At 41.0% G+C, this 13,026-nt stretch overlaps 1 protein-coding gene across 1 annotated transcript; it reads right to left on the reverse strand.

Moving 5' to 3' along the window:
* Positions 1-4,271: 4,271 nt before the first annotated feature.
* Positions 4,272-11,324, reverse strand: LOC115692283 (general transcription and DNA repair factor IIH helicase subunit XPB1). Its single transcript, XM_030619085.2, has 20 exons — positions 11,225-11,324; positions 11,073-11,116; positions 10,850-10,940; positions 10,527-10,695; positions 10,082-10,304; positions 9,945-10,001; positions 9,104-9,244; positions 8,632-8,712; positions 8,382-8,469; positions 7,411-7,748; positions 7,253-7,328; positions 6,938-7,131; positions 6,529-6,692; positions 6,371-6,443; positions 6,117-6,230; positions 5,621-5,701; positions 5,235-5,294; positions 5,036-5,119; positions 4,805-4,947; positions 4,272-4,698 (listed from the first exon to the last, which is right to left on the reverse strand). Exons 1-20 carry the CDS (start codon positions 11,232-11,234, stop codon positions 4,605-4,607), a joined length of 2,325 nt encoding a protein of 774 aa, XP_030474945.2. The 5' UTR covers positions 11,235-11,324; the 3' UTR covers positions 4,272-4,604.
* Between the last annotated feature and the right edge of the window lie 1,702 nt (positions 11,325-13,026).

Genomic DNA, 13,026 nt, shown 5'->3' on the forward strand with positions numbered 1-13,026 from the left:
GAGAATAGTTTGCTTGGATACAAATTTCAGCAGACTTATTTACATCCTTGATTTTGTGAGGTTTTCCTAAATAAAAGGTCTCTTCCACTATGAGTTATGTGCAGATAACAGAAAAGGAAAAAGGTGAAAGAGAAAAATGAAAGTAAATACATAAAAAAAAGACAGTAGGGAAGTTACACTTGCTCTTCTCTGCCTCAGTGCAACAATCCATTGTCTTGAGAGAAAAACCAAAGCAGCCGAAAGATGAACCTCAGTACTTCGACTGTGCTAAACAATTGATGCTTCGGCTGCACTAAGTAGATGGCCTAATTGGCTTTCTCACTCGCATCTTGTGGGAAATCGGTGACGGATTTGCTTGACGAGTAATTTATACTTTGTTGGCTCAACATTCAGCAATGGGTGAGGTAGATCTCAATCTCGTCTAAATCTTTTTTCATTTGAAAAAAAACAATTAGTCTGCTCGGGTTCTTTGCATTAATAATGAGACGATTCTTCATGAACAGTGGCTAAGCGAATTATTTTGCTTGTACTTGGTATCACCTATATTAGTGACCTATAAAAAACTAATATTCCATTCCCAATCTGGACATGAAGCGGTTGAAAAGACCCAAAAAAGTTGGGATTTTGTCCTTTGACCTCTCAAAATATTGCAAGTGGGTCCTGCGAGTCAAAGGAATTTCCAAGACTGGTAAAGTTTACAATATGCCATTCCTTACTCTACCTTTTAGTGTTGTCAAATCCACGTGCTAACCTACAGTGGTTAAAAGCTTGGAGCGGAACTTGATTTCTTTTGATTAGTTATTTAGTAATGGCCAAAGAAAATTACAGTTGTCTATTAAAAAATTTGGCTAAGCCGAAGAGCTGGTGGACTTCAGTGGGGTGTGGGCGGCACGATTTGTCCTCTGCGGAGCTTAAATTGGGCCAATAACTTCGCTCGTAAATTGACTTGGCCATGTGACATTGTACAGAGACACTGTGGGTAAGTTCAGCTTTTTATGTCAAACCAAAGATCAACAACCAATGCAAGTCTCAAAAGTCATGGAAAGCTACAAGATGGCAACTGCATAAACAAGAAATGCGACCCCAAAAGTCCACAAAAAGGCCATACATGAACCAGCACAGCAACAAGAAGCACAACACCTGCTAAGGACAAACTTCTGAAAACTACATGCCATCTTAAACAGAGCCGGGCAAGTGCTGGGGAGTTGACTTTTTTTGCTTTAGAGCATCAGGGCCTTCAGTGCTATGTTTTGCAGCGAACTTAATCATCTTCAAAGTTCGATCCACATTGGATGAACTTTGACTATGGAGAGCCTCATTCCTGGCTTTCCTAACGGAACAGATGCTGCTATTCCAAGCCAATCTAGGTAAAATAGATTGAAAATTGACACCTTTGGCATGCTGCTTCAACCATTGAATCTCACAAGCCCAATCTGCAGGGGATCTATCAATAGAGAATAAGCTCAATCTTTTTTCCTTAATTGGGCAGAGAGAGACTGCAACCTTAGAAAAGGGGAGCTCCAGATTCATTGCATTGATTGAGAGCAAACAATGAAGAATGAGAAGTCTGCTTCCAAAAGATCAAAGCAAATCTAGGACCATTCGGAGCAAACCGTATTAACCTATGCCAATCCACTTTAGTTGCTTTATTTCGAACTAAATCCCGAGCAGCTGCAATTGTCAAAATACCAGAAGAGGAGGCTGTACAATTAACCTTCTCTTAGTGGAAGCGTTAATGCTCTTCTCTCTCTCTCAACCCAAAAATGGGAAACAAAACCACTAGTTTTTCTCGCGTGCCCTTGGTAGCTTCCTCATGAACAAAAGAAAATTCAGTGTCTCTTCTGGCATTTACAAATTACATGCACGAGTACTAGCTTATGACGAAAGAAGAATTCAAGATTGAAGTTACAAAAGAAAAATTTGACGAAAAGTCAAGGGAAGCTGAAACAGTTGCAAGTTGATCTTAAACAAGCGATTTGCAGACACTTTTGCAACTCATACTAATACAACTTCACCACTGAAAAGTATCTTTTAACATGCGCAATTACCAAGCGTAACACCTTAGCTCTAGAAAAAAAATTGATCTAAAAAAGGTCATTCAGCATACCATCAACTACAAAACCTCGAACTTGAAGTACGGTTCACTGAATCTTGTCTAAGACAGCCCTTCATCTGTTTTTTTTCCTCTATGATCACTTACCTGGTGGGACAACTTTTGAGACAACATTAAACATAATGGGCTGCTCATCGATTAATAAAATAAGAATGATTACCATGATTCCCACTTGCACAATCGAACAACAATTCCAGAGGAACACTTTTGACCAGCACAATAAGGGGGACAAACAATATAAAATACTTCGTAGCCCTATGGGAAATGCTTATGTGTTGATGATTCCTTAGGCCTGCGTGAAAGATACCCCAGAAACAACTCTTCTGAAGACTAAAAGAAAGAAAAGAAGAGACGATGTCGGGGTTAAAATAATGAAATAAAATCTATCCAAGAAAAAGAGTTGCTGCTCGTACATCGAAAATTCCAAGCCCTGAAGATATCTGGGCCATGTTGTCCAACAATAATTACCGGAAAATCATTAACTGATCAAGTGCACGAGTGAGAACAATGATTGTATTTTGGAACAGGATTAGTTTAGTAGTATATCCCATGTGCTGGTGGTAACCTATCATGTTGAGCCGAAAAAGGATCGTGAAAGGAGAGAATTTTGTAGTGCTTGAAATGTAAAAGAGAACAACCATCTCTGGCCGTCAGCTCAGACCTTTTAGCAGCACTCACGCATCAGACTGGCTAATTGGTACTTTGAGGTTTATATGCTGTCGTTTTTGCAGATTTTCTTCTTTCAGGTGGGCTCCTTACGTGAGACGAGAGCACGGGCATATACATTAGACAAAGGAGATGTTAGAGAAGATGTGATTTGGTTTAGTAGTTACAAAGGAATTGATCATGTCATGTGAAGCAATTGAAGTACCGGCGGTTTCGCCACTTCGAGATAGTTCTGATGAGAGTTTTTCCAAAGCTACCGGCTTTTAATTCTCTCTGAAATTCATTTGCAATATCATACTTCTACTTAAGCTGCGTAGATTTTTTAGGGATTTGCTTGTCAAACATTGAAACCTGTTTCAGTGGAGCGAAACCGGATGCCTGGATTTTAACTTCGAGCGATCAGACTGCAGCATCTGCTTCAAAAGCAGCTAATGGAGACTTGTGCTTGGCTGCACCAGAGAAAGGGTTCTTTCTCATAATTTATGAGCAAATAATTGAAAGGTTTCTTTTCATTTCTGGGCTTGAAGTCTTCCTTTACCGCATATAATTGCTAATCCTAGTTGTATCCCCACTACAAAGGAATAGGAGTAGAGTCCTCTCCAAAACAAAAGCTATAGAATGTCTGCTTTGTTCCATCTTTATTCATAGTTCTGCCTTTGCCCTTCAAAAACCTAATCCTGTCTGAGAACTGCTCCTCTCTTTGCTTCACTTTCAAGTCGCTTTTGGTGTTTCGGCCCCCCCCCTTGCCCCCGAGTGATAGGTGTTTGATGACTCCAATGATTCTCCAATGTCATGATTTTTTATGCGGAATTAGAAGTCGGGGCGTTCGGAATGTCCAAAGGACAGTCAATATGCTGAAACCCCTTAAGGGCAATTGGAGAGCAGAGGAAGGGATTCTGCCACTACGTGTGGGGAATCCCTAAAAGGCAACAGGTATTAGCTGCGGCCTTATAAATGTGTAAATACTCGAGCACATATGAGAGAGAGAGAGAGAGAGAGAGAGAGAGAGAGAGAGAGAGAGAGAGAGAGAGGCTCTCTTTTTCTTAAAGCTAATGATTCACCAACTTCAAAGATGGTGAGAAGGCATTCTACACTTACTAGTGGGGCTTTTTGGCAAACAATGAGTTGAATGGCAAAGCCTGGTTGAGGTAAATCAGACGTCATTAGTCGATCATTTCAAGAAAGCAAATCATTTGCAAGAGTTACGTTTCATAGATCCACCATCGAGACTCCAATAGATCCTCCCAAAAGGACACGTGGATCGCTTCCAAAATTTCTCAAATACATTGAATGTTTCATTCAAATCATTCTAAAACGCGTTGATTGTTTAGTCGGCAAATCAAATCCACCTTTACTCCAGCAACCAACACATCAGAGGTTGAAATATTTACCCACAGACCAAAAAAAAAAAGGAGAGTCGGGCACCACGAATCCATACTTTCCACATGGAAGGATTGAGATCCACCCGAAGAAGATATAAACCTTGACAATATTTATCACAAAATGTCAACCTCTTTATATGTTTAGTGTCATCAAGGACCGCAAAATCATTCAGTACATATTGGTAAAGGAGGATACACAAGCATCATGATGCTAATTCTTGTAAATGGGGATGGACAACGGCTACCGACACCTAGGAAGGGTAGCACAATATATCCTGTTTGGATCACTCTTGCTGATGTGGATCTTATAAAGCAACATTGTTGCAACATCGTGATCACGTGCTTTTGCACATACTGAAAAGCACTTAGATGGGAGAATCTTGAGAAGCATACTGTTTTTAGGCTCTTAGAGACGCAATTGCTCTGCTGAATTTCATCGTGTCTCAGCCATATCTCCTCCTAAACAAATAATGTCGCCTGGAAGGGTCCCTGGGTTTAGGTTTTGGTTGGCCAGGTCCTATTAGCTTTCGTCCAGTACTGCAAACAAGATTCGCCAAATTTTTCTCCATTAGAGAAAAAGTCCTGCATATACTAAACAATCCTGTGTGTAGAATAGAGCATTTAGAAAGAAAAATGGGTTTACCTGTACTCCATGTACACCATCCCATTTGCGCCTGACATTGCACTCATTGATCCAACAAAACGACGAGCTTTGTGAAGAGCTATATCATCGGCATCTTCTTCCAATTGCTCTAGACCAACTGCATCATCACCGGCACTCAGTACCTGCCAAAATCCAGGCATGCACAGATTAACAATAAGGTTAGATAAGAGAAGTTTCAAAGAGCAAAATGAGACAGAAGAAAGAACTGACTTTGCCTAGAAGTGCCAGTTGCTCATCCAGTCGGTGATAGCTCAAATCAGCTCCTGAATCAGGAGGTGGCAAGCTTGTGATCACCTGTAGTGTGCAAGAGATGATTACGATTAACAAGAATAACCAAGGTCTGATTAAGAGCAAAAGAAATGAGAACCTGCTTGATCTGTAAACTATTCTTCGAAACAGCATAACATACCTTAAAGCTGTAACCTTGATCGATCAAAAACTGCTGCCGTTTGGTGGAGTAGTACATTTCCTACATGTAACAAAAAAAATATCAATACCACAAATAAAAAGCCACAATAAGATATGCTTTCCTCTGTGCTTAGGTTCTTTAATAGATTTTCTAACTTTTTGGTGCTTTTATTCTTGCACGGGCTCACGTGGTACTGACTGCTTTGGGCTCCACTTCCCATCTTCTACGTTCTTATCAGCTTCACCATTGTGCGTGTGTGTGTGTGTGAGGGACGAGCTCATGAGGCCCTCGAACTAGTAACTAAAAACAGGCTTAATAGGACTCAAAAGTCTTTCCAATTGATATTTGCCAGAACATAACGTTAATGGGAAGTATTAGAGAATTACCTGTGTATCTGTAGACACAAGGGAATAGAAAAATGCATTGTATTCTTCCTTGCCTCCGGCCATCCTATCTTGAGGTTTGCCCTGATTGAGCAATATGAGACGTTAGTTTCTCACAGTAATCTTGTCAAAGCATAGACAGCATGGAAATGAAGTATTGACAAGCTTGGATTGAGAAATGAGATGGTTGGAACATAAAATAATGTTGAATCACTATCTAGCTTTTTAATAAATATATTTATTTCTGCAGGGAAGGTTAGTCCAACTCATTCCCGATGACAGTAATGAAAAGAGGGAGGTAGACTTGTAACACCTGCATAGTAGTACCAAAGATATATAACAAGTCAAACATGAATTACTTGTACGATTTCCTGATATAGAATGATCCTCAATAGAAATATTTCACATTGTGATGACATTGACTGAGGAGAAAGAATACTGGCCAGATACCAATATGAGGGTAGCAAAATCAGAAAATATCAAGAGATGTTCAAATCACCTTTGCCCTAAGAATACGTCCAAGACGCTGGGCTTCTTGTCGTCTAGATCCGGCATGTGATGAAATTTGAATTATAACATTTGCCTCAGGAATATCTATTGAATTATCACCAACCTGTAGGTAGAAGTGTGAGAGTCAATAAATAGAGAGAACATGCCATTACTTAGGTCAATGCTAGATTTAAAAACCATGGTGCCCAATAATTCTAGATTATCCCCTTAGAACGAATACTGATGAGTAGAAGAATATGGTACCTTCGATAGAAAAATTGTATTCACATCCCGACTAGTTTTAAAAGCTTGGAGAATTTTTGTCCGTTCAAGATGGCTGCACATTCAAGAATCCCGTAATAACTCATTATAAGCACATGGACAAAGTAATCATCCAAAAGACTGTTAATGGTCATTAATACCTGGTAGCACCATAAATCATTGGTTTGCGAAGTTTCATTGCATACTCTGTTAGGGCAAAAAGATTATCGGCAAAGACAATTATTTTATCCCCACGTTGTTGTTCATGAAAACGGATCAGAAATTCGCATGCTCTGAACTTATTGGGGTTCATCACATAAAGTGCCTGCAGTTAAAAGGCCATCATTTAGAATATCAAGAAGTTCTTGGTGTAAGACGTACTTGATTTCCATCAACCATTCAGAAGTAATAACTATGTTTTGACATTTCAGGCCACAAAGAAAGTGATCAAACAGAAGAAGATTAAAGAGAACATATACATCCATCCCACTACGATTGCAAAGGAGCAATATCTCAAAATATCTCAATGCACTAAACGACCCAATTAGCAGGAGTACTAGTGACATTTACCTGCTTTTTCTTGGAGTTCTCCTTCTTCAGATACTCAGCAAAGAACTCCTTTGTCATCGGACACCATACTTCTGCACACTGTACATTGGCAATAAAGCCTCCTTTCACTAAATCTAACCAATTTGCTTCATACAATTTGGGACCAATAAGGAAGTTCAGATCTGTTATCCTCTCATCCTCACGAACAAGCGTGGCTGCAAACAAGTATCATGAAGCCTGCTTCAGGTGTTGTGTAAAGTGAGGTAGCACAGGCAGAGAGGAAAACGAGCATGTAACAGAAGGTGGAGCAAAGTGTAATAACATCAAGTCACATACCAGTGAGTCCAAGTTTGCAGTGAGATTTTGTGAGGCTGATGACCTTTCGGAACATGTGAGCAGGAACCACATGCACCTGAACAGATATTGTAATTTGATGCAAAGATAAATATGAAGAGGGGTACATAAAGCAGGGAATCATGGATAAATGAGATCACCTCATCCATCAGAAGTAACCCCCATTCTCTATTCCTTATTTCTTCAATGATTTTTTCAGATTCTTCAGATCGTTTTCCACCAAAAGCAACCATGTTGTATGTGGTAACAACAACCCCGGCATTGCCACGAAATCTTTCTTTGTTGTCAGATGTGAAACGACAAATTTGTTCATCTCTTATAGTTGACCACAACTTGAACTGAAATGCCCATTGATCCACAGAAACTGCATTTGTTGCCAAGCAAAGACAACTCTTCTTTATCCTGCATGCTGCAGAAACACCAACCAGAGATTTCCCAGCACCACAAGGTAGCACGATGATACCAGATCTGGCTCGACCTAAAGAAGGACAACAAAAAAATGAGAACTATCAAAGAAACAAAAACTTCAGGCTCTCTTACTTCCGGGAGCATATATCACGTCGAGAACACATAAAAAAAAACTAGATAACACATCAAATAGTTTGTAGGATCCTGAACTATAAGCTGTACATATCCTGAAACGTTACCAAAATATATATTCAATAAGGTCATGTTTGCCCACCCCCACGTCCTTCATGCCTAAGAAAGTAAAAAGTTCATCTTAAATAGTAAAAGGAGGAAGCCTCAATATAATTAATCATCTAAGGAAGAATCAAGAACATCTAACCTAATTCGTGCCCATTTACTATTTTCATAAGTTCGGTTACCGGACAACATACTTTCTGTAACAAATACAGCGTTAAGACGGCCTCAAAATTGCCAAATTGCACTTTCCCCCATAAAAAGGGAGTTTCTTGGTCAAGTTTCTCTTAATCAGTCATCACAAGGTCAGGCACCTAAATTCTAGAAAGAAAAAGGCAATTTTCCGGCATTGGGATTGCAGAGTCTGAAGTCTGAAGCAGTCTCTAAAACCCACAGGGTCATCCCCTGAAGACTGCTTTGTGGACATGACTGAAAAAATCAATGCTTGTGATTGTAGAAAAAGTCTTACCATTTCCAAACATTTTACTAAGGCTTTTTTCTTGATATGGTCGTGGTTGTGCATGAGGCTTCAGCTCTACTTCCAGGTCAGGGTTTACCTGTGTGACGGTCAAGGCACGTCAACTAGCATCAAGATCTCACTGAGGTAAAGAAATGTCATGAAAGGTTCTACATGTTAAATTTATTAACATATATGAGATTAACATTGTACTTTAGATTTCAACTTAATACAGAGATCATAATCGAGAATTGTAACTCACTGTATCATTCCTGAAGTCATACTCCTCCAACATGGGATAGTTCAAAGCATTGGGCAAGCAGCGTTGCTTCACATTTTCAACCTACAAAAGTAAAAGACAGTACTGATGCGCTTGCAAGAACCTTAAGTTATCCAATATACGTTACAGCATGCACACTTGATGAGCATCAATCAATTGACACTGACGGAACACCAGTCAGAATCCATGAGATGGTTATGGAAACGAAAGAAAAAATAGAGAATGCAAATATAAGGACAGAAGCAATGGAAACAGTTCACAAACTAAGAATGGATCAAAGAAGCAATAAGTTTCCAATGCCATAGTTTCTGGCCAACTAAATCTAGGATATGTAATTGCATTCAAGATCAGTGACCTCAACTCTGCTTTGATAAAACATGATCACTGACAATTAGTCCAAGCAGAAGGTACGAGATCCTAGCATATAGGGGAACTAACAGTCTGAAAGCTTTACCTGAGAAGGATCGATCTCAAATGAGTGAGTTTCTTTCTCCTCAGCTGCAGCAGCCAGTTCTGCTTCATTCAGTAACTCATTATGTCCAACCCCAACTTCACCCATTGCTTTGCTAATTGTAAATCCATCAGCACCAAGTCCCTGCATATTACCAGATATTTTGTACCAATGATTGTACGGCTAGATTATGTATTATTCCTCTCGAGATAAAGACATAAGGAAACATAAACCACATATGGCGAGCATGAAGCTATTGTTGTCAAGACTTAAAACTTCAAAAAGGAAATGTGCAGGAAAGAACAAACAATAACAAAGCATTAACTCGATAAGAAAGTTTGCATCAGAAGGAAGTGCGAAATAGCATATTGAGAAGCTTTATAATCAAGGCTGATTGCTATAGTAGACAGAATATAGATGCTGTCATAAGGCAAATCAAGGAAAAATATGAATATTGGGGTGAAATGAATTCCTTCCCCGAAGCAAACTTAAAATTGATAACCACATTAGTAAAGATTTCATCATCTCGTTTGCCAAATCCTCATCAAGTTGGCCATTTAAAAGGAAAACGATTGACAAGTGTCTTCAAGTCTCCTAAATTCAACTGGGACAGAAGTATTATCTTATCATAAAAAGAAAGTCATATTCATGTGAATCTCTTACTGTCAGAGCATGTCATAGTCTTCTTCAATTCCGAAGAAGACCGACTTACAACACAGGGCCAAATCATGCCTTAGACAAAATGCCTGAACAACAGCATGGAAAGAGAGTTCGTCGCAAAATTGTTTGCATCGGCAGGCAAACGAAACGCATCATTTCAACTAAAAATAGTCTAGACACAAACCTCAGAAGATATCCTAGCTTGAGATATAACGTCATCCCTAAGCAACTTCTTCAGCACCTGTAATTATTTTTCTGATTAGCAACCCCAATCCAACGTTTAGAAGAGCGAAGGAAAAGGGAATAGATAAATTGTCCTGCCTCAGGAAAGGGCGACTCAATGAAGTACCGATTCTTTTTAAGCACAAGCTTCACTTTTCCGTAATTAGCGGTCGAAGCATGTATGAAGTCAATCATCTCTTTAGGGAGCTTGGTCTTCGACAATTTATTCAATACAGAAATGATAGTTTCCGTCTCGAGACCAACCGACACTGCCGCATACAACGAGTGTGGGGTCAAATTGTACTCGTGCATCGACTCCGGCCTACAAAGGAAAAGAAAACGAAAGATCAATCAGGCCAAATGACGAATCAGGAAATGCAGCGAAGAACTACACACTGACGACGGCAGGATTGAAACGGATAAAACTGCCCGTGCTCCGAGAAAATTTCATGAGCCTATGGCTACAGACGCGATACTAAATCATCCGCGTTAGGAATGAGCGCAAACTATCTCGAGAAGAACGCTTCGCGCGTCGAAAGGGTACCTGCAAACGGGCTCAGCAATGGCAATGAGAAAATCATAAGCCTGCTTGTATAAGGTGGAAAACGTCTCCAGGAAAATTCGGCCATCCGCACAAGCCCACAGGGGCCGATTGCCGTGATCCGGCTTCAGCTCCAATTTGCTGAAATCCTTCTTTTTCCCTTCACCGTCCCCTGCAACAACAGATGAATGAAACTCACGATTCCACCCCCACCACCAGGCGATCGAGCTGAAAAACACCCGAGCCGCTCCCAACACGCGACCCAGCCGCCCTATCTCTAAAGCAAGCAAGCAAGCGAGCAGAAACATCGCGGCATAAATCGGTACCGTCGCGGTAATCGTCCTCCATCTCTTCGCCGTAGATGGCCTCGTCCTCCTCCGCCGCCGCCGCCGCGGCGATCGCGCTCCGGTAATCATCCTGCCAGCAACAGCGTCGGCCGCCTCAAACAATCTCGCGGGGAACGATACGCGAGCCGCGCCGCGCCTCTGTGTTTCTTTTTTTCGGTTGGGGCGGGCGAAATCGGAACTGGATTAAGGAAGGGGAACTGACCTTGGCCGACGATTTCTGCCGCTTGCCGGGCCGGCCCTTGTCACCTGCAAAAAAGATTCGCCATCAGCAGATCGACAACGACGGCGGCGACGGCTACGGCGGCGCCGCCGAGCTGAGCTCGGGTGGCGAGAGCGAGAGAGAGAGAATCGTACCGTGTCCCATTGGGATTTTGCTGTGGCGGTTCGGGGAGTGGAAACCGCAGAATCCCCGTTGATCTTCCGACGTCCACAGAGAGGGTGGGAAGCCGGAGCTCCTTTTTATAGGGAAGTAGAAGAAAACATTGGCAGTGAATTTGGGACGGTTCTTCTCTGTTCCGGGCAATCGCTTGTCGGGCCGGGCCGGGCCGGATATCGGGATCGGGCCGGAGCGGTGGGGATGAAGCGAACCAGATATAAAATAAATAAAAGTTAACATCACGAAAAGACCCCAAACCGACGTGGCAAATTTAGCCTGAACTAATTTTTTTATCACAAAAAATCTCAAACTGGTACACCTGTCGCAAATATACCGGAAACTAATTTTTGGCTAAAAAAATCCTAAAATTGAATTAATATCACGAAAAATCACAAATCGATATATTTATGAATGATAAACGAAGGATAAAACCTCAAAATGGTACACCCATCAACTGTCATGTGTCATCTAACTCAGAAATTTGATAATAAAATTTAACGAAAATTAACAAAGAGTAAGATTATCATGGGTGTATGGATTTTTTGTAGTTAAAAAATTAGTAGAAATAAATTTATCACAAATGTATCAGTTTGAGATTTTTTGTGGTATTAATCAAAAAAATAAAACAGGCTACGAGTTTTAAAAAAACACACAAAAAAAGAAGGAAAAAACAATGAGGGAAAGAGGGCCGGACCCTTTGCCTATATGCCGCCGCCCCATCGCCAGCCATCGTCGATGCTTGGCCAGCTTTTCGGCCGGCGAGGCAACCCAAGCTAGCCCTTCCACTTGTAATTTTCTTTTCGAGCTTTTTAAAGAACTTTTAGCTTTTTATTTTTTTATCTTATTTAACTAAAAGTTAAAAATATGGATTTTGACCAAAATGACCTCGTTAAAGTGCTAAAGTTTATTGGCCGAAGAAATTAATTGCACTAATTCGATCGCACCTTTCTTCTTTTTTTTTAAATTTCAAGGCTTAATCACACTTTTGCATCAAATTTTAGTAGGATTTTTAATATGCTTATTCCTCGAATATTAGCAGTGTTCGGGCCTTTTTTTTTTTCTTTTTTTTCTTTTTTGGGTTTGCAAGAGTTGCCCTTGCCGAGGCGTTTTTTTCCCTTTCCTCCGCAAAAGAGCTCGTTAAAAAGCGCCGGAACCATCTTCGCCATTTCTCTGCGCTTCACTTCCGTGCTCCGCCGCGGACGACCCAGCGAGCCGCCGTTCTAGGGCAACTGTGTCGACTCGGCCGATTCCGTTTAGCTACCCGAGTAAAAAGGTTAGGGTCTCTCCATTTGCTCCCTAGCTCGTAGCTCGTGGTTTTTTCCGCCATGTCGTACCGTTTGTTTGGTGAAAGTCTGTATGCTGATCAATCCCGCGCTCGTCCATCCTGTCGAGATCACGCGAAGTTTGATCGGGAAATATGCGTATCTGACGTGGGTTTGTCGTGAATTTGCTGCTGGATAAGAGAAGATGTTGAATCAGACTGTTTTCTTTTTTTTTTTCTTTTTCGCGCGTTCGTGGGGGATTTTTAGAGGGATCGAGCCGGTAGAAGCTCATGAGCTGGGATTGATTCTGTTGCTGGGGGGTCAAAATTCTTGATACGTTTGTAAAATTACTTGGCAGGGTTAGTTCTTTGGGTTGACAGCTCATGGTATAGATTGTTGGTGGCATTAAGCAACCTGGAGCTTAAATTTTTGAACTGAACGGCGAGAATTCGTATTGTCGCACGTTTGTACGACATATGTAGTCGAATGAGTAAGACCATTGAGAGATAATTTGCGGG

Source organism: Syzygium oleosum, unplaced genomic scaffold, assembly GCF_021117445.2.
Source record: "Syzygium oleosum isolate NSW1041296 unplaced genomic scaffold, Sole_v2.1 Sole_v2.14, whole genome shotgun sequence".
Classification (NCBI taxonomy): Eukaryota; Viridiplantae; Streptophyta; class Magnoliopsida; order Myrtales; family Myrtaceae; genus Syzygium; species Syzygium oleosum.